Genomic DNA, 22,997 nt, shown 5'->3' on the forward strand with positions numbered 1-22,997 from the left:
AAGGGGCTTAAGGAATGAGGAGCATTTGATATCTCTGGGCCTCCATCTGATGGAGTCAGAATGATTGTGGGTGGGGGGGGGGGGCTGGATTTCTCATTAAAACCTACTGGATAGAATGGACCATAGAGAGAGTGTTGTCACCAGTAAGAGAACCTAAGATCTGAGGGCACAGCCTCGGAATAAAAGGACATCCCATTAAACCTAGGAATTCTCCAGCCACAGGGTGATGGGCCTGTGCCCACAGAGTGCAGTGTGGAGACCAAGAACTTGGTTGTATTTAAGGTAGACATTGATAGGCTTTTTACTTCTACAATGGCTAAGGGTTACGTGATAAAGCAGCAGAATAGGACTGAAGAAATACCAGTCACAAACTGAATGGCAGTGCAAACCAGTTGGACTAATTCTGCTTCTACATATTATGGTCTTAAAGTCTAAGTAGATTAGTATCGAGATTGGTGTAAGAAAGTTTAAGCAACTAAGTAAGGTATGACCACTTCTACCTGTAGATCTTGGAAAAGCAGACGTGATCACAATCTTCTGTCTTATCACAGATCTATTTGTAGTAATTTGCTGGCCGCAAATAGACTGTTCTATTTTCCCAATTTTTAATGGTGACTGTCTTTCAATAAGTTCACAGAGTGCAAGGTATTCTGGGGTGGCCTGAGGTTGTGAAGTGCAACTTCCACACGAGCCAAGAACATCTGAGACAAAGACTCAAAATGTTCTTTCTTTATTTTCTCAAAAGCTTTGCAACCAAGCATGTAGTAAATGGGCGTCTTTGTCCCTTTCTTTCTGTTATTTTTCTTACAACAAGATAAGGTAACACAGTAAAGAATGAGTCAACGATCTTAATCTTGGAGGATATTCACAATAAATGACCTGATCAAACAATTAACAGAAAGTGAAAAGGAGACTATCACATTGACATTTAACACATTCCTTTTGAATTTAAAAAGAAAGACTTGTGAGGTGGGTTAGCTGGTGCGTGAAGCTTTTACCAACATCAACAAGCTCTTTGGGTGGGTAGGTCTGTAAAGGACAGGCTTGTGCTTCTTATGCCCAACATTGTGAGTCCAGTGTGTGGTAGGCTCTCCGCTCTCCTTTCAAAAAGTTGTGCTCAATCTTTCAGTACTTGGGAGAAATGAGCAACAAGAGTCAGGCAGTAGTTTGTTTGCAAGTACTGAGAGGGTTGAGAGAATGCAAGCAGCTGGATAAAATGTGACGCCACCTTCTTGTTAAGACAAAACTGCTCACAATCTTCAGCCCTTATTCCACGCTGAATAACTAAATGGAAAATCTGAGAGTTGACTTGAGACAACCTAAATGATTCCTCTCTTGTTTGTTAGTCATTGAGCCCAGACCCACAAGCAACAATATGGGCCCCTTAGTACAGCATGGAATCCAAAGTCCAATAAATTGGTCAGTTCACAAGAAACAAAAGAAATTGCCCCCACCACCCTTCATCTCCAGAAACGACAAATCCACACAGTTAGTCAGAATCAACTAATCAAACAAAAATAAAAATGCAGTTGCAGTTGAAAGGTCCCAAGAAATCAGACACTGCTTTTTTGTAAAGATCAGTCTGTCACAATGCATGTGTTACCACTGGTAGTGTATCAAAAGAACTGTAACAACCTCTTCCCACAAGCATCCTCCACTGCTATCCACAAATGGCCACCAGTTATGTACAGCGTTCTGCATCAAAGGAGGAGGTGAACCTTTTATGGCCTGTTTCAATACATTTTGTGTCAGAACTGCATGAACCCTGAGCTGATATAGGTACAATAAACACAGAGGCAAAGCAACTTAAATGGAGAAGGGTCAGAAAGGGGGACATTTTGTCTAATATTTTTGAGAAGCACGCATTTGCAGTTTTGTGTGTCTACAGAACCTGTTGTCAACATATTTCCCCACATCCATTAATGCCCAGTTATGTGGTATCACCAGCAGTGACAATACTCCCTCCTACCTATTTTACTCCACCTACCCTTGAAGACAGTCGCAAAGAGCAGTTTCACAAAGAGCAGTTTGCTAAGTATTAAGGTGGGCTCTTTATTGCTAGGCTCTTATTGCTATTGCTAAGCAGTATATGCAGATTCCTAGTTCTTAATGGATTAAAATAATCAAAAAAGATGTTCTCTTCCCTACCATCAGATCTTTCACCTCATTCACAAATTCCCCACTGTTAATATAAAAAGATCCCATTTTTTAAACTTAATAGATTTATAGGAATGGACAGGCACAAAATTACAAAAGATTCTGAACAATTCATACATAGATTTTGAAGAGATTCAATCGCACGTGAGCTGTGTCTCTTGCTTTACGGGAGAGGCTAACTGCTGTTGGAGGATGTTAGAGAGAAAATCACTGGGAGGATGGGAACAAGACAACTCGGAGAGAATGCATGCAATACAGAGACAATTGAGGAGGATGACTGCAAAAGAGGTGAAGAGAAAGACAAAATAAAAACAGAAGATAGGGCACATAGAGGGGCAGCATGAGGAAACATAGAAGTTATACATTAATAATAATGTAGTTCCCAGTAAGTCTTACACATTGTACAGAGCAGATGAGTTAAACATATTCAGAGAATAGCAGCAAATAACAGGTTCAGTGAGGAACCACAGAGTAAAACAGGAGAGACAGGGGTGAACGGAAGGATGATATATGATGTACCAAGAAGACAGTCACTCCCAACTTTTCCAGGTCCTTAAAATTAAAACCAGTTTGACTTCTAATCACATTTTATTTCGTAACTGAAAGTTAAGACAGTGCAAAAATTTATTAAAATATATACTTTTGAAAGAATCACAATCACCAGCTAGAATAATGGCAGTACGTAAGTAAAATAGGAACTGATATAAAAACAGGAACCAGGTTATAACAGTCTAAAAGGGGCGGGGATTTGAATCCTCAACTGCAAGGTTATAATGAAGGAGATAAACCAGCAAACAAGCTCTTGATAAATTAAATGCACTGAAGAGAGCTGCATGGTTTCTGTAGAGTTTGGAAACAGGAATCTTTATAAATCTGTCAGAATCCTGACAGACAGACTCTATTTTAAGCTGCAGACATATTTGATTTCGTTTTACCCTTTTACACCTTTGAGCTTCCTTCTGGTGCTTTCTGCTGTGTCAATGTGCCATAAAGAATAATTGTGGAAAATAATGTTTTGCAATCTTGTCACATTTGCAACTCAGCCAAACATTCTTTTCTCAGAACCAGGGTTTGTTTAATGGACGTTGATATGCAGTTACCTACTGGTTGTAATCAGGGCAAACTGTATACAGGGCTGAGGCAGTAACTAGGCTCACTCTTGGCACATTCAATCACCTTCATGGGAAACACCTACTTGTCTCAAATAATAACAGGCAACTGCAAAACTTGGAACATTTTTAAGGAAGTAAGTGTTTAAAGCAGGAATCAGACAACCTAAAACAAAATTCTTAGGATGTATATAAATAAGTTGGAAGATAACATGCATTTACTGTGTATTTTGTTTTTCAGTGTGTCATTTTGCACTTTATTTTTCTCCCCTGAAAAGCAGCACAACCTATAAACAATGTTAAGGACTAATTGAATTCCTGGGATGAATAGAAAGCTGGACGGTTTCATCTGGGCCACAGGCACCACCCTTTTGTAACTACCCAACCATTCAATAAGATATTCTGATTATATTCAGTTCAATTTGTTTTTCTTTATTTATTCTTTGCAATAGTGGCAACTCTCTCCTGCCCAACATTTCCCACCATCCCAGCTCAGATTACAAGACTTTTTTTTCCCCTAGCCACTGCCTTTTAGGCTCAAAGTGACAGCCATACTTTAAAACACGACGACGCTACAAACACTTCTACCACATAGTGAACAATGTACAAAGGCAGGAGCAATTCTAAGAACCATTCTGTTGTGCCACCCTTCCCCCTCCCCCACCAAGCTCACACCCACTTATTGGCCTCATCCCTTCTGAAAACCAGAAAGCACAGGAACTTTTTACATAGTTTCCTGGGAAGATTCTACATTTTAAATAGCTGCCACCAGGTCATTTTGAATTTGGGCCTGTTATATGTGTTTGTGTGTGCTTCTATTTTTTTTTCTTTTAAAAAAAAACGCCTTCTCTTCCTATTCTATCATTCTGTTAACCCTTTCCATTATAAGAAAGCCCAGTGTAAGTCATTTGCATGCGCAGGTTCCTGTAGATGACTGAACTGTTTAAATCCCAGTGAACAGAACCTCCCCAATGCCCAGCCAGTAACAATCCCACACTTAACAATGCATTCTCTACCAACTTGACAGTGTTAAAAACTACACAAGTAGTGTCAGTCATTCCTGACCCTTTGGGAATTATCAACAACCATTTTTCTTTCACAGCTCACAAACATTTATATCATTGCTCCATATACTATTACTAAAAAGAAATGATTGGCCATGTTGTTGGGGGGAAAAATACCAGGAAAAGAGCTCCTGGTAATCTAGACTGATGCAATTTACTTGTAATTATAGGGTTATAACCCTACATGACACCCCTGTGAATGTTCATACAGTCAATGTATCAGATATACTTTGTTGGGATGTTTATCTTCAAGTAAAGAAGTTCAGTGTCATAATTAGGATATTTTCACTTCTTGTCTCTCGATACTTGGAAAACACAGCTTCCCAGTGGGAGCCCATGTGTGTGCTGCATTGTGTTGACAGGGTGATCAAAGCAACTGTATGCTGCAAAGCTAGAGAAAAGTCAGGCTTGAAGAGTACTGGACCCTCTTCAAACTGCTCAGAGGAAACTCCCCTCCCCAAGGCGTTCAAAGTTTCAAAGGTTTATTCACCTCCAGCACTGCCAGTACTTACAAATAGCCAAAAGATTATTATTTATGTTGCAAAGTTAAACAAAACTCTTGTCCGTTATTGGCAAAGATTTTGCCTCAGTCTCTCTCTCTTTCTCTCTCTCTCTCTCTCTCACCCTCTCTTATGCCCCCAGGAACGATTCTACCGACAGAAATACTGCAGGGTGATGACCAAAGATAACACGTAGAGGAAGCCGGCTGAGTGTGGCAGTGCCTCGCTCCCGTTACTGCCTTTGGTTTTGCCGCTCTGTTTCGGGATGGCATAGACAACAGGAGACCTCGTCGCCACATTGAAGGACCTCCTCCGACCACAACTATTCTCTGAACAGCCATCGCCACTTCCAGATCCACTGCTGTCGTCACCTGTGGGCAAGAAAATTATGACAGTGAAGGGGGCCTCGGTAATGCTTTAGGGTCATAGGGTGTGGGGAACAGGCTCTTCAGCCGATTGAGTCCATGCTGACTGTAAACCTCCCATTTACACCTATCCTGCATTAAACCCATTCTTTAATCTCCCCATATTCTCACCAACTCTCCACAGATTCCACCACTCACCTACACTGTGGGAAATTTGTAGTGACCAATTAACCAATCACCCCGCACTTCTTAGAATTTGGGAATAAACTGTAGAAAATCAGAGAAAACCCATGGGGTCACAGGGAGAAGGAGCAAGTTCCACACAGATAGCACAGGAAAACCCCACAAAGTTTTACTCTCTGGCCTTAACTATTCCAATATACTCTTTGGCAGATTCTGTTCAAAACTTTGCACCCCAAAATCACACCCTGGAACCCATCATGTACAATGACTCCTGGTTAAACCTCAACATTCTTATGGAGACGACTGTCAACTTTCGGAACATTTGGACAAAATGATAAGGGTGAGGTGATAGTTAATAAGTGATGATGACAATGGATTGTGGCTTGGTATGAGAACTGATTTGCAAAACTCCAGTATCTTACAGTGGTGCCAACTGGGAAATCTGCTGGATTGTTGAATGAAAATAATATTAATACTGCAGAACACTATTGATTCTTTTATTCTGAAATTTAGAGGATTTAAAGGGAGCATGGGAACCAGGACCACGGTGAGTTCAAAGGAAGTGCAGGAAACTGAGTTCTAGTAAATTTAAAGTAGTGAAATTAATTCATTTCCTGGCAGTTTCTGACATCTCCAAGCCTGAATGCTTAAAACAGTGATAAGCAAAACAGTTATAAATCGTCTTACTGCTTATTTCTTGCCAACTATCAGTGACAAAAATCACTGCTTTTTGAACACAAACCTGATACTATTTAAGAACCGATTACTCTAATCATGGTGTAGTGGCCATAAAGTGGCCGCTGAGCGTAGTCTATTGTCCTACACCTCACTCTTTTGCACAACCCTTGTTTGAAAACTGACACCCTCCACTGTCCTCCAGTTCTGAGGAAGGAACACTCACTCCGACATTTAAACTGGATTTCCTTTCCATGAATGCTTCTTGGCTGCCTGAATTCTTCCAACTCTTCTGTTATACCAGCAAGGAGGTACAACAGGGCAGAGCCTTGCATCTCCTCTTCACTGTACGTTGTGAGTCCCAAACAACGGCAGCAGTGAAGCAAAAGATGTGGAAAATACTCAGCAGGTCAGGCTGCACCAGTGGGAAGAGGAACAGCGGCAGTTTCACAATGCAGATCTTCAGTTAGAATATCTGAGTTGAAAGGTTGACTCTCTTTCTGTTCCCTCAGAAACAGCCGGACCTGTTGAATATTTTCAACTTTTTGAGATTTGTTTTAGATTTCCACCATCTGCAGTTCTATTTTTATTTCCAAGAGCAGCAGAACTCCAGGTAGGATGGTGAAACCGCAGGAACCAAGGCCCCAGTGAGCCAAATAATGTTTTCAAAATTTTTCTATATAATCATACAGCTACAAAAAAAAAGTTAATAAACGTTTTATTCACAGCCTGAATAGTACAAAGTATGCACAAGGAAATTACGAAGAAAGATGAACAAAGTAACAAAAGCACCGCACTAAGTGAATATGTAAAAAATCTATATCTTAAACAATCTCCAAGTGAGACTTGTTTTCAAAGTAACAAGGATTTAATATAGGGAAGGAGACAAATGATTGGGAAGTAGAAGGGATCTAAAATAGGGAAGCTGTAATCATGTTATTTATGTCATACCGATGGCTGTAATGAACCTTATTAAAATAGATGTAGACTAGTGTGTCTCTGCAAAATTATTCAGTGTTCTCCAATCAGAAGGCCTTGATGAACCATGAGATCTGCAATCTGCTGAGAGCCAGATCAGAGGCATTCAACTCTGGTGACAAAAACAGTTACAAGAGGTCCTGGTACAATCTCCAGAAGGCCATCTCAGAGGCAAAGTGACAATTCGGACCAAACTTGAATCAACGAAGAACGTCCGACAGTTGAGGCAGGGCTTGAGTACTAAATCAAGTGAATCACGTAACAACGGGGCTTCACTTCCAGATGAGCTCAAGGCCTTCTATGCTCACTCTGACCATCAAAACATGGAGAAACTATCATGAACTCCCACATCCCCTGATGATCCTGTGGTTTTAGTCTCTGAAGCTGATGTGCGAACAGCCTTCAGGAGGTGAACCCGCGAAACGCATCCGGCCCAGACAGAATGCTTGGCAAACTACCAAAGACCTGTGCTGATCTACTGGCTGAAATGTTCACTGAGATCTTCAACCTCTTGCTATGGCAGTCTGAGTTACCCACCCGCTTCATGCAGACTGCAAGTATACCGGTCCCCAGGAAGAGTATGGTGACCTGCCTCAATGAACACCATCCACTGTGATGAAGGGTTTTGAGAGGCTGGTGATGAAACATATCAACTCCTGCCTGAGAAGTGACTTGGATCTGCTCCAGCTTGCCTACTGGAGCAATAGATCCACAACAGATGCCATCTCATTGGCTCTTCACTCAACCCTGGAACATCTGGACAGCAAAAGATACATACATCAGGATGCTCCTTATCAACTACAACTCAGCATTCAGAACTATCATCCCCTCAAAACTAATCAATAAGCTCCAAGACCTTGGCCTCAGTAGCTCCTTTTACAATTGGATCCTGGATTTCATCACTTCCAGACCCGAGTCAGTTTGGATCGGCAACAACATCTCCTCGACGAACTCCATCAGCACAGGTGCACCACAAGGCTGTGTGCTTAGTCCCCTGATCTACTCACTCACAACTGTCAGGCTCAGCACAGCTCCAATGCCATATTCAAGATTGCTAATGACACCACTGTTATATTTAGGCCGAAGATTGAAAATCTGGCTGAGTGGTGCCATGACGATCACCTCTTACTCTATGTCTGCAAGACTAAGGAGCTGATTATAGACTTCAGGAGAAGGGAACCAGAGGTCCACGAGCCAGTCCTCATTGGAGGATCAGAGGCGGAGAAAGTTAGCAACGTTAACTGCCTCGGTGTTACTATTTCTGAAGACCTGTCCTGGGCCCAGTCTGTAAGTGCAATTACGAAGGAAGAATGACAGTGCCTCTACTTCTTAGGAGTCTGTGGAGACTCAGCGTGACATCTAAAACTTTGGCAATCTTCCTGACGAAGGGTCTCAGCCCGAAACGTCGACAGTGCTTCTCCTATAGATGCTGCCTGGCCTGCTGTGTTACACCAGCATTTTGTGTGTGTTACAATCTTCTAGAGATATGTAGTGGAGAGTATATTGACTGGCTGCGTCACAGCCTGGTATGGAAATACCAATGCCTTTGAACAGAAAATCTAGCAAAATGTAGTGGATATCCTTTACGGGTAAAGCCTTCCCAACCATTGAGCACATTCACACGAAATGCTGTTGCAGGAAAGCAGCATCCACCATCGGGGACCCCCACCCCCCACCATCCAGGACATGCTCTCTTCTCATTGCTGCCATCAGGAAGAAGGTACAGGAGCCTCAGGACTCGCACCACCACGTTCAGGAACAGTTACTACCCTTCAACCATTAGGTCCTTGAACCAAAGGGATAACTTCACTCAATTTCAAAGTTCAAAATAAAATTTATTATCAGAGTACATACATGTCACCTCATATATCCCTGAGATTCTTTTTCTGTGGAGTGCTGAGCAAATCTATAGAACAGTAATCGTAACGGACAAACTATGCAAATTCAGATATCAATAAATAACAAGCATGAAATAACAAAATAGAAGAGTCCTTAAGTGAGTGCAGTTATCTCCTTTTTTCCCCAAGGGCCTCATGGTTGAGGGATAGTAATTGTTCAGGTGGTGCAAGTCCTGAGGCTCTTGTACCTTCTACCTGAAGCAGAAGCGAGAAAAAAGCACGGCCTGGGTGAGGATCTTTGATGCTGGATGCTGCTTTTCTACGGCAATATTTTATGCAGATGCTCAATGGTTGAGAGGGCTTACCCATTACCTCGCTTGACCTCACTTGCCCCATTACTGAAATGTTCCCACAACCAATGGACTCACTTTCAAGGACTCTTCATCTCATGTTCTCAATATTTATTTATTTTATTGTTTTTTTTCTTTTGTATTTGCAGTTAGTTGTGTTCTGCACACTGGTTAACTCCCTAGTTTGGGCAACCTGTCATTGATTCTGTTATTGTTTATTATTCTATAGATTTATTGACTATGCCCGCAAGAAAATGAATCTCAGGATTATATATCATGACATAAATGTACTTTGAAAATAAGTTTACTTTGAACAGATGTGACCTATTTGTAGGAAGGATGTGCTGATGTACCCAATAGATCCCAGCTAGCAAAACCAGACATCAACAGCAGGGCTTTAGAAGAAATCTCAGATTTATTCCTAATTTAGAGCTAATTGTACTCTGAAATGAAGTTTTGCATTATCATCTTGTGGAGGTGGTTTAAGATATATATTCTATTTTTATTCCTTTAATTCTGTGCTCTCTGATTCTCCTTTGAATCTTTATGTTCCCTGCTGTTAGTAATTTGCTTATGCATTCTCTGTAATATTTAAACCATAAACTATTGCAGTTCACCTTCTTGCAACTGTAGGACAATATAATTATAGGATAAAATTCTGATGGTTCATTATCTTGATCATAAGACACAGGATCAGAATGAGGCCACTTGGCCCATTGAGTGTGCTCTGGCACTTCATCATGGCTGATCTATTTCCCTCTCAACCCTATTCTCCTGCTTCCTCCTCGTAATCTTTCATGCTCTGACTAATCAAGAACCTATCAATCTCTGCCTTACAGAGATTATCTGTCCTCCACAGCTGCCTGTGGCAACAAGTACCACAGGTTCACCACACTCTAGCTAAAGGAATTCCTCCTCATCTCCATTTTAAATGGATGTCCTTCTACTCTGCACCTCCTCCACCATAGGAAACATCCTCTCCTACGTTCTCTCTATCTAGGCCTTTCAGCATTTGATAAGCTTCAATCAGATCCTCCCCTCATTCTTCTATATTCCAGTGAGTAAAGGTACAGAGCCCTCAATTGCTCCTCATACAATAAGTCTTTCATTCCCAGAATCATTCTCGTGAGCCTCAGCATTACATCCCTCCTTTCATATTTGGGTCTTCTCATAATGAATGCTAACATTGCATTTGCCTTCCTCGCCACCAACTCAACTACAGATGAACCTTTAGAGAATCCTGCATGAGGACTCGTGAGTCCCTTTGCACCTCGGATTTTTGGATTTTCTTCCTGTTTGGAAAATAGTCTGTGATTTTATTCCTTCTACCTTGAACATGACCATGTACTTCCTGACCCTGTATTCCATTTGCCATTTTGTTGGCCATTGTACTTTTCTGTCTAAATACTTTTGCAGTCTCCCTGTTTCCCCAATACTACCTGTCCCTCCACCTATCTTCATGTTGTCTGCAAACCTGGCCACAAAGCCACCAATTCAATCATCCAAATAACTGACATAAATGTAAAGAGAAGTGGTCCCAATACCGGTCCCTGTGGAACACCACCAGTCACTGACAGCCAGCCAGAAATGGCTCCCTTTATTCCCACTGCTTGCCACCTGTCAATCAGCCAATGCCCTATCCATGCTAGTATCTTCCCTGTAATACCATCTTTTTAAGCAGCCTCACGTGCGGCACCTTGTCAAAGTCCTTCTGAACATCTAAGCAGTCCAACAGATTTGGCAGACAAGATTTTCCCTGAAGGAAGCCTTGTTGATTTGGCCTCCAAGTACCCCGAAACCTCATCCTTAACAATCGACTCGAACATCTTCCCAGCTACTCAGTTCAGACTAACTGATCTATAATTTCCTGTCTTCCACCTCCCTCCCTTCCTGAAGAGTGGAGTGACATTTGCAATCTTCCAGTCCTCTGGAACCATCCCAGAGTCTAGTGATTCCTGAAGGATCATTACTAATGTCTCCCCAGTCTCCTCAGCTATCTCTTTCAGAACCCTGGGGTGTAGTCCATCTGGTCCAGGTGACTAATCTACCTTGACCTTTCAGTTTCTCAAGCACCTTCTCCCTAGTAATGGCAACCACACAGTCCTGGCCCCTGACACCCTCAAACTTCCAGCATACTGCTGGTGAAGACAGATACAAAATACTTCGTCCACCATTTCCTTGTCCCCATTACTACCTCTCCAACGTCATTTCCCACCTATCTTTACTCTTTTCTATATCTGAAAAAGCACCTGCTATTCTCTTTGATATTGTTGGCTAGCTTACCTTCATTTTTCATTGTTCTCCCCCCCTGCCCCCAATGGCTTCCTTAGTTGCCTTCTGCTGGATCACTCTGTACTGCTTCCAGCTTAATCCTTTAACAAATCATGTCCCTCTCTTTAAACTAATGAGGGCCCTGGTCCTCTGCTTGCTTTAACTGACTGGTCCCCATTTCCTGTGCTCCCTTGAAACTCATACTCCCTTCAAACTCACGAGGGATTCCTTTCTCTTGCTCCCTTTAAACCTGCAAGGATCACTGGAAAGGTTATTGGAATACTATGTAAATTCTACGAAAAAAAAGTGACTCAAATTTTGTTTAAGAATAATATCCAATAATCCAAAATTTGCTTGTCTGGCACACCAAACATGTCAGATTATTGGAGTTTTACCTTTTGCTTTGAAGAAACCATGATTGTAGTTTTCTCCCAGTTAGAAACATTAGAAGCCAACTTCAGCATTCACAGACAGCAGCTAGGCAGGCATCCCCAATGCTTTTTATGTCATGGACCCCTATCATTAACCAAGGAGTCTGTGGACCCCAGATTGGGAACCCCTGAGGAAGAGCCTCAGCTTGCAACTGGCATTTCATTCACCCTATATCCACTGGTTAACTGTGTGGCTGCCACATAGATGAGGACAAACAGGGAATGGGGTATAGGGGCTACAAAATGGGAAGTGGGAGGAATGAAGGAGGAGAGATAAAAATCAAGAGGGAAGGATAGCTTTGTTCCTGTTGTCTGTTGAGGGAAATAGGACTGGGCATGTTCTGTTGCAATAATACCCAGTCCATTACCCTGTGATATCAATGGCATCAACAAGTTTCAAGTTCATGTTCAAGTTGAATCATCACTCAACTGTACATGAGTATAGCTAAACGAAACAGATTTCCTCTGGGACTAAAGTGCAAAACTCATTACCAATAGCACACAACACACTGAAAAATAGCACAGATGGTTATGGTTTCAAAAAAATGTAGTGTAACAAAAACTATATAGCTCAAGTCCCTGAGTTGCACGATTGTAGATTGTCCTGGTCCTGCTTGGTCTTCCACTGAGCAAACACTGGAGGGCAGCACCAAGCATACACTGGGCGGAGCTGATAAGAGGAGCCAGCTCCCACCCAGCACAATTTCAGCTCAGCTAGCAGAGGGATTTAGGCAGCTGCGTCCAAGGCCTAGTCCTCGCCACAACCAAGGCCACGCAGCTCCCCCACCATCGGCCTCACCAACGAATGGACTTGCAGAATTCTACATTACCGATGTTCTTCAGGGTCTTGTGATCACAATTAATAACGTCCAAGAGAATCATTTGCTCTGCTGAATCGTGTACCATCTCGGCAGAAAGGTACACAACAAGTCCATCTCCATCGCTATCAAGCGACTGGCTGATGGAAAAGTCCTGCAGTGCTCGATGTTTTTAGTATCCAGCAGTGACTTGTGATTGTAAAAAAGACTTACAATATGAACAGATGTTCCTTTGATTGGACCCCAAGTGGCCACAGCATCTGAGCACGCCACCACCCTATCAGAAGATATATCAACAGAAGATGCATTAACAGATAGCTGGATCAAAAGGCCACTGGGGGAAATTACACAACAAGTCAGAAACAATAACAAAATACCGAAAACAACACAGCAGGTCAGGGAGCATCTATGAAAGGAGAAACAGTCAACATTTCAGGTTCAGAACCAATCATCAGAGCAGTGGTGTACACCCGAAACATGGACAGTTTTTCTCTCCACAGACACTGCCTGACTTGCTGCTTTTTTCCAGCATTTTCTGTTCTTGTTTCAGATTTGGAAGTGGGAGAACGAAGGCTTTTGTGGGCACAACTTATGCACTAAAAACAGGTGAATCAGTAATAATGTTTCATGTCAATGCATGCATCAGAATCAAGCATCAGTAAAGTTACAGTGGGATGGGGTACTCACTGGTATCCTGGAAGTCCACGTCGTTGCCATTGTAGGCATTCCGCAGACGATTGGTCATTATCCGCAACTGCATGATCTGCTGGCGAATAGTCATGTCTGGTTTCGTGATGTCAACCTCCACCTCTGGGTTATTAATCTGATTGGCCAGTCCATCTGCCATGACCTCTGGGAGGTACCTGTCGTGTGCGATCAGAGTTGTTAGGCATTAGTCCTGTATGGATACAAACCTGCTTGAATAAGCACCGTCACTGAGAGATTAGTATTAGTAAACATACTCTCACCCAAAAGAATTGTGGAGTCTGAAATTTATTGCAACACGCACAAAATGCTGAAGGAACACAGCAGGTCAGGCAGCATCCATAGAAATGAGTAAACAGTCGACAATTTGGGCTGAGATCCTTCTTCAGGACCGAAAAGGAAGGGGGAAGATGCCAGAATAAAAAAGGTGGGGGGTGGGTGTGAGGAGAAGGAGGCTAGCTGGAGGGTGATAGGTGAAGCCAAGTGGGTGGGAAAGGTCAAGGGCTGGAGAAGAAGGAATCTGATCGGAGAGGAGGGTAGGCCATAGGAGAGGGGGAAGGAGGAGGGGAGCCGGGGGGAAATGAGAGGCAGGTGAGAAGGGAGAAGAGGCCAATGTGGGGAATAGAAGTGGCAAGGGGGAGGGAATTTATTGCCTCTAAGGGCAATGGAAGCAGGAACTATCAGCACTTATAAAATGTACTCAGGAGAGGGTGAAGCCATGACACAGGAGCCCACAGTAATGGGAAATAGGAGTATTTCAAATGCAGTCAGCATGGATTCAATGGGCTGAATTGCCTCTGTCTTTATCCCTATGTTTCCCACAATTCATCTTGTGTGGTGAGGGGAAGAGGTAAATTACTTTATTATTACACGGACTGAGATAGAGTGAAACACTTCGTTCTGCATGCCATCCATACAGATGATTTCATCAGTACATCGAGATAGTGCCGGGGACGAGCAGTAACGGAACGCAGAATGTAGTGTCACCATTGCAGAGAAAATGCTGTGCGGGCAGATAACACCATGAAGAGGTAAATTATGAGATCAAGAATCCATTTTACTGTACAAGACATCCACTCTATAGGCTTAAGCAGCAGGATAGAAGCTGTGCTGGAACCTGGTGGTATGTGCTTTCAGGCTTTTGTATCTACTGCCTGCTAAGAGTTGTCTTTGATTATGTTGACTGCTTTCCAAGTCCACAGAGGGGTAATGATTTTCCCAATGTGACAGGCAGGATGACAGAGTGGGACAGCCAGCCCTGTCTGTTCAATATTGATGATTTGAAATACTTGCTTGGATAGTATCGTCCACCGTCTCCCAGAATGCTCCTGTTTTTTTTCAGGCATTAAAGGGACACTTATGATAAAATATACATTGTAGGTAAATGGTTTACTTGTTAAATAATGGCCCAGACATGCAATGAGCCACAGGCAAGCAGGTGCTGTTTAATTCATCCCTTCTGTCTAGTCACATCAATGGAATTGGTATGGACACTACAAGTGGTATTAACTTCACCTTGCTTAGGATAGGATAGGAAAGAGTCAATAATGAGTAACCCTGATGCAAAGTGCCAATGAGACTCTGGGTAGCAGAAGGACTACTTTTATCTGTGATGCTCTACAGGGTCAAACGGCCAACACCTTTGCAATCACATGGGAGCAGAAATCTGGCCATTTCCCTGTTCCCCATCCAGTCTCAGAAAATGTGACTCTATTCTCAGCCAGCTCAGCAGGGGGCTCAGGGAGCGAGTTCTTATCTCTGCGACTATGCAGTTCAGTGCTTCACTGGGCACCAAGCGCACAGAAGCAGTGTCCCCACAACGTTTTGCTTCACCAACTCCAGAGACGTCGTCAGTGGGTGTCAAACACAGAGCAATGCAATAAAAGTTACCTCACGGTAGCGTTTGCACATGTATACGCTCTGTCCTCCCTCTCTCTCTCACATACACACACACTTCCCTTCATCTAGCATCTATTGCCCAGCCGATCTGCCCTTGCAAAGGTAGGAGTGAGCCACCTTCTTGAACCACTGCAGTTATTCTGCATGGAGTTTCAGAATTTGGACCTGACCAGGATGATATATTTGCAAGACTGGGAGGAAAACCTGTGAGTGGTGGTGCACCCTTGCACCTTGCTGGCAAGATGGATCTCAAGTAACAAAGAAGCTGTGGGTGTAGTCGGGCCAAGTAAGTGCAGTACATTTTGTACACTGCACATCTGTAAACACACACACACACACACACACACACACACACACACACACACACACACACACACACACACACACACACACACACACACACACACACACTCTCTCTCTCTCTCTCTCTCTCTCTCTCTCTCTCTCTCTCTTGACCTGCACTGCTGCACTTGGTGTTTACATTGTCATATTAACTAGTCACATAATTGCGGCCAGGGTGCAGTGTATGTATGTGATTGGGTGCTGTGCAACAGCAGAATAATGCACGTTATGCATGTTGAAGTTCACGGTGGGGAACTAAATTTCAGGAATGATAAATAGCACCAGAGTTGAAATATATGTAGATTGTGTTATCAAATATTTCACTTAATAGCTCTGAGTCCTCTTCTAGCCTGCTAACACTGGGTTTCAGTCTGTAAGATTTTTAATTAGAAATCTACTCCGATGATAAATTTCCATTATATGTTGTACAAAGAAATAAAACATCTTCCTATTACTTAAAGCTGCAATACTCCTTTGGGTAATTCCTCAGGGTAATATTCAATGAGAAAAAAATGGCCTCAGTTAAGCTGATTAGAAAGTCTATTTATTATTCTCTAGCAAAGTCAGTGTTGTGTATTTGAATAAACCTGAAGGGTGTTGTGCATCTTGTGATGGATTCATCCATGAAACATCATCCTACTCCTCACTGGGAGTGCCATGGAACTTTAAGAAGGCCTTTTTTCCCTTTATACGTGTAAATTCACCAGAGAGGGACACGAACAGGGGCACCCATCTTTTTTGGTACTAGGCCTACCCATGAACTTCAGAATGTGTGATAACCATCCATTACAAGGCAGATGTCACATGAAAGGGCCGCACAGCTGGTGGAGTTTCTACCCTCAGCTCCAGTGACCCAGTTTCAGTCATCTGTGTGGAACCTGCACGTTTCCTCTGTGATGGTGTGGATGTCCTCCACAACCTGAAGATGTGCTGTTTGGTAGATGAATTGGCTGCTCCAAGCTGCCCTGGCATATTGGTGCGTAGTAAAATTTGGAAGTGTTGATGCGGACACAGGGGAGTAAAAACGAATGGGTCCTTGATGGTTGGTGTGGACTTGGAGGGCTGACGGGCCTGTTTCTGTGCTCTATGACTTTATGAACGCTGAACCTTTTGACTGTCCCAAGAGGGTTGAGTCCGTCGTCTTGTAACACTGCAATCTAATGCTTTGCAGTTGCAAGTAACAAGACTCCTCACTTACTCCTGATGAAGAGAAATGTTTCAAGAAATGATAGGGTGAAGATCTATATCTATCATCACTAACTCACACAGTGGGAACCTACTCTCACTTACATTGCCTTGTTCATTTCAAATATAAACTCATTACTCTATGAATTTTAACACCATTTGAAAGGACTGTTCCAACTACCATATGGAAGGCAGGGGCACCTTGCCTGATGGGACAGGCCCTTGGCTGTCTGCCAGGGGAAGATAGGAAAAGGAATACTGGTATCATTCTTTTAGTGTCAATGTGTACTGGGATGCAGTGAAAAGCTTTGGTGGAAGACATTCAGACAGATCATTCCATAACACCCAAGTACATCAAGCTAGTACCAAAGGAATTGCAGAATGAATTGTTACAACGAAAGTGCAATGCTGGTAGAAAAGTAAAGTGGAAAGGCCACGACAAAGAAGATTGGGATATCAAGAGGTCAAGAGTTCATCTTTTAGCATATCAAGAGTCTAATAACAGTGGGATAGAAGCTGTCTTTGAGTCTGGTGGTCCAGGATTTTCTGCCAGACAGGAGGGGGAAGAAGAGAGAATGAGCGGTGCTCAACTTTTAGGTTCAACCAAAAGTCTGATATCAATGGGATACAAATAAATCCCAAAATAAGCAAACAAGTCAGTTAAGACCAAAGAGCTGGCAGTCCACAAATGGGAGCTTCAGGGAAAGTGAGTTGAAACAAATTAGTTAAGCAAAGCAGACCCCAAAAAATCTAATAATACATACAATGAGTATTCACTGCTGAAGGGACCCAACCTGAAATGTTGACCCTGTTTCTCCTTCCATACATGCTGTCTGACTTACTGAGTGTTTCAGCATCTTTATTTTACTTTAGAATTCCAGCATCTGCAGGTTTTTTAAAAATTTCCCTTTACAAAGGGATGAATTTCCTTCACTGGGAAGTGGGAGAATGAAGATATACCTCTTGTACACGGTTAGCGGTGTTCTAAATATTAGAAATACCAGAAAGAAAAGGAAGACAAAAGAAACATTTCTTTACGGAGATCATGTTCAAACGTGTCCTGCCAGGGACAAAAGCTGTCTTTCACACCTAGGGAATAATACAATGAAACATTCTATCCAAAGTGATTGCTTCAAAACAAAATTGCATGATGAAATATTTGATATGCCATGCAATTGAAAAGCAGATCTCAGTGCTCCTCACTGACCTGGCTCCAACCCGAACAAAAATCTGTAAATTGGTAAATTTGTTCATTATTGTCACATGTATGAAGGTAGAGCAAACAACTTGTCCTGCATACCGAACATGCAGATCAGTCCATTACTACAGTGTATTGTAAAGCACAAGGTAAAACAATGACATCACACTAAATAAAGTGATACAGTTATGAAGCAAGTGGAGTGTATGTAGACAATAAGGTGCAAGGTCATAATGAGGTCAAGAATCCATGTTATCATACTAGGGGACCAATCAAAAGTCTTATAAGAACAGGACTGAAGCTGTTCTTGAGCTGTTGGCATATGCTTTCTGGCTTTTGTGTCTTCTGCCCAAAAATGCTAGGAATACTCAGCAGGCCAGGCAGCATCAGTGGAGTCAGAAACAGAGTCAATGTTTCAGGTCAACAGTACTTTAGTTCTGAGCTGAACCTGCCTGAGGATAGGTAGGGTGACTGAATGAAATGTTACCCACACCTTTTTCTACATCCGTTAGACTGTACTGGAACTTCTAAACAAAATTACCCCAAACTAACATTGCTAAGACATTACATTAAAAATAACATGGCCCAAGCATCCCCAAATCTACCGGAGGTATAGGCTCACGTAGTCCAGCAATCTGCCTTGGAAATTCAGTGTCAGATTTCCATTTGCTAAGTACTCCATGATAGCCTATAAAGTCCTCTGAAGCTTCACTGAACATCTGTTCTTCTCCGATGCTAATTGCCTCCACTGATACACACAATCCTCCCTCAAGGGCCATTGATTTAGTCAGACACCAAGCGCAGAACAGTTTTTGCAGCCCAAGCATGAAATGAACTGCTAAAAGCAAAAACAACTTAAATGTTGATTGATTACAGTATTGATTCTCAACCCCACTAAAAGCCTATATCTACCATTTAAGACTCTGCCTCAACTGGGAATTACTTCTCCAGAACTTGAGAGTATCAAGCACTGGCCAAGATTCACAGTCCCTGAGGGTCACTTCGGGGAGGATTCAGTGCTTTGATTGGAATGGAGCAAGGGCAGGGAGATGGAGCTGAAGTCCACACCTACTGTGACCTAATCCACGGAATGGTCTGCTTCTGATCTCAAGGCTCACAGGAAGACAAACAGCTGGCACGATGAAGTCTCACAACTGTGAAATGAGGCAGGAATTTGGTGAATCTTAAGCTTGCAGAACACAGTGGGATCAGCTTATTCATTCCACCAAATGGAAAGACCATTTGATAGATTATACATGGATTTCTCTGCCATTCCATACCACTCCCAGGCCTCTTTATTCGTTTTGTAGTCAAAAACTCATCAGCCTTGCCTTGAAGAAACTGATCCAGTGAGCACCCAAATTCTTAGGCTCAGATGTCCAAAGGCTCAAAAGTTCTGGGTATAGGACATCCCTCCATCGCAGCTCATTCAGGATTATCCTAAACCTGTGATTCTCATGTTCTTGACTCACTAATTAGGAAATAATGCTGTCAGATCCCTGAGGAATCTTATCCGTGTCAACGAGATCATTTTCCGTTATTCTAAAATCTTGGCAATATGGGTCTTGTCTGCACAAAGATAGTGCTCCACCCTAGAACTCTGTCTGTTGAGCCTTCATTTCCTATGCATGAATAAAATTATATCATTCTGTTGTCAAAAAGATCAAAAATCACCCTGTTCCCCCCCCCCCCCCCCACCTCCTCACTTGAAGTCTCTTCTGGCCCTGAAATTGGCCTTTCCTACATCTGTAGTGTAGCTAGTGGATTCACTGTCTTGTGGTTCCAGAGACTTTGGTATAATGGTGACCAAGGATACTTTCTGTGCAGAGTTTGCATGTTCTCCCTGTGAACATGCTGGATTCCTCCAGGTCCACCAGTTTCCTCTCATATCCCAAATATGTGCGGGTTAGCAGGTTCAGATGTCCTGGATGTCAGAGTTGTTCCTCAGGTGTCTATGAGCCACGAGTTCAGACTCCAAGGGATCGTTCAGGGTGTTCACTCTCAGCCAGACTAAGGAGGCACTCTGTACCTATGCCATATCCAATAGTACAAGCTACTTCTGAGGACAGTAATTTGCTGTATGGTGGCACTTGTGTTTCAGATGATAAAGTCTAAACAATGCAATGGAGGCCATAAGGACGCAAAGGGAAATAGCAAGCTTAGTGGTGCAACGACGACATAATACATCTCTGCCTAAAATAGAGATTCAAATCTTCAATGGCGAACCATTGCAATATCATTCCTTCAGGAGGGCTTTCGAGAATAGCAATAGGTAATAGCAATAGACTGCCAATAGGTAAGTGGTAGTGATAGCAATGCAGGGAGAATAAAACACGAATGATGGTACATGGGTGGTTGGTTTAGACTTAGTGGACTGAGTAGATAGTTTCTTTGTTTATGTTTCAATGTCTGCATCATCTACATTCCCATTAGATCTCTGTACCTGAATAATAACTCTTTGGAATTTAAGAGCAAAGATATTCAGGCCCCTCTAAATAGTGATACAGTTTTGTAAATGAAGACCTGGTCTATGCTAAGACATACCTAAGGCATGAAAGAGTACCTTTGGGTCAGTGCTAATGTGTTGACATTTTGCATTAATACCAATATCCAGAGCTAACTGAATTTTTAAGGAATTGTTGACATTTGCCTCATGACCTTCAAATGGTTTGCTCTTTCCAGCATATCTACTTATTCTACAATTATCCAACTTCTTTCTGTATCTGGTGGCTCTCTCATGGCCAGGCTGAGAGATCCCATCTGAGAGATCTTCCAGTGACCTGGGTTCAAGCCTGACCTCCACAGCTGTCTAAGTAGAGTTGGCAAGCTCTCATTGTGACCATGTGGGTTTCTTCCAGGTACTCTTGATTTCTCCGACATCTCAAAAATTCGCAGGTTGGCCACTGTGAATTGCCCTTGGTGTGTTGATAGTATCTAGGGAGAGTTGGGATTGTGGGGAGGGTAAAATGAGTTTAATGTAATTGGGTGTTCGATGCTCTTTACAAACCTGGTGGCTGAATAACATGTTTCCTGCAGCCTGACTGTCTACCAGAATGCCATCAAATGTTACCAGATGAGAAGGGAAACACAACAACGAAATGCTCCTTCAGTTCTTTCCCATATCTAGTTAAATTAAAGTAAACACCCAATGCTACAAACTAAGTGATGCATTTTACAGTGGTCAGAGGTGGAGACTCTAAAACTCCTTGAAGAATATCTTACCTCCCTCTGCTCTGTCCATTCCAGCACCTGTCCTCATTGGCCAAGCCTGCAGTCACCTTCTCGCTGCACAGGATGCTCGGCAAGGTGACCCACAACTCTCTGATGTCTCGCAGCTTCATCTTTACTTCAGTAACCTGTAAAGATGCCAGTCGTTATGGTACCTCAAGCACAGTCCCCACCACCGTGAGTTTCAAACCTTAAGTTTGCACAGTCTCTTGGTTGGAGAAACCTCCTCACTGGTCTGATTTTGGACCTGGCAGCAGTTCTGCTCCAGTTGGCTGCTTTCCTCTCTTCCAAGGATGCACTTGTGCCAGGGTCTCTCTGGAGAAAGAGCTTTCAGTGCCCACTGGCTCTCTAGATGCCCCCTGAGACTGGCATTTATGTTGCTAACATATATTTTTCTTGTGAACATTATGTATCATGCCTCATGCTTGTGGTATTGCTGCAAATAAGTTTTCCACTGTACTCGTGCATGCAACAGTATACAAATTTGACTTTGATCCAGGGAGTACTTGCAGTGTGAGAGGAATTATCGGATGCAATGCTGTTTGTTCACAACATGGCACGGCTGGTGGACTCAGCTGATCTGTATTTTTCATATCTTTGCAATAAGTTACGTTGTGTGGCTTTGGAGTGAAGATGCCTCAGGACACTGGCGGGCACTGTGTCCTCAGTAGCATTTAACTGGTTACCTAATCACACACTGTATGCTTTGACACAGTTTGATGCCGTGTACTGAAACATTGCATCTCTCACCTCTCAAATTCGTTGTAGTAGTAGAGTAGCCATTTCTCTAATGATGGCTGAAAGTGAACTGTGATGTTAAATACACTGTGCAGTTCAGTACTTAACCCTTCAGACCATGGGGATTCAGGCTCAAGCGCTGGATTGTACACAGATACTCAGGGTCTAGAATAGACTTACAAACATTTTGCCAGGACTTGGCGGACTGAGTTGTGTTTGCTGGGACTTTATTCTTTGGAATTCAAGGAACATGAGGGGGAACTTCCTTACTCAATCAGGTGGTGAGAGTGTGGAACAAGCTGCCAGCAGAAGTAGTGGATGCAGATTCGATTTCAACAGAAGGGAAGTTCAGAGGGATATGGACAGCTATGGTCTAGGTGCAGTCCAACGGGACTAGGCAGAATAATAGGTCCGCCTGGACTAGATGGGCCAAAGGGCCTGTTTCTGTGCTGTAATGCTGTACAACTACTATTTTATGAATGTAGGAAAATGAGAATATGAATCTTACAGAAGGTTATAAAATTATGAGGGACATAAATCAGCTGAAATGTCACAGTGAGAATTAGACACTACTGGATATCAGCTGAAGGTGAGAGGGGGTAGATTTAATAGGAAGCTGAAGGCCAAAGTTTTCACTCAGAGTATGATCTGAATATGGAATTGGTTAAGGCACGTACAATTACATGCGGCTTGGTAATTCTTCACATGGACTAAAAGAAGACATGAAGTTGCTTTGGCAGACAAGGTGAAGGATAATCCTAAGAGCTTCTACAGGTATATTAGAGCAAAAGGATAGAAAGGGATAAAATTGGTCCTCTTGAAGATCAGAGTGGTCGGCTATGTATGGAACCAAAAGAAAAGGGGGAGATCTTAAATGTTTTTTTTTGCGTTTGTATTTACTAAGGAAACTGGCATGGAGTCTATGGAAACAAGGCAAACAGGTAGTGAGGACATGGAACCTAT

At 42.7% G+C, this 22,997-nt stretch overlaps 1 protein-coding gene across 3 annotated transcripts in view; it reads right to left on the reverse strand.

Moving 5' to 3' along the window:
* Positions 1-714: 714 nt before the first annotated feature.
* Positions 715-22,997, reverse strand: part of LOC140725329 (glypican-1-like) — a 207,047-nt gene continuing 184,764 nt past the window's right edge. For all 3 annotated transcript variants that reach the window (XM_073040652.1, XM_073040651.1, XM_073040655.1), the window contains 3 exons: positions 21,291-21,424; positions 13,427-13,602; positions 715-5,201 (listed from right to left, as the gene is read on the reverse strand). In XM_073040652.1, the coding sequence (XP_072896753.1) occupies positions 4,981-5,201; positions 13,427-13,602; positions 21,291-21,424 (531 nt within the window). In that variant the 3' untranslated portion in view covers positions 715-4,980. The remainder of the gene's footprint in view (positions 5,202-13,426; positions 13,603-21,290; positions 21,425-22,997) is intronic.

This window comes from Hemitrygon akajei, chromosome 3 (assembly GCF_048418815.1).
Source record: "Hemitrygon akajei chromosome 3, sHemAka1.3, whole genome shotgun sequence".
NCBI lineage: Eukaryota > Metazoa > Chordata > Chondrichthyes > Myliobatiformes > Dasyatidae > Hemitrygon > Hemitrygon akajei.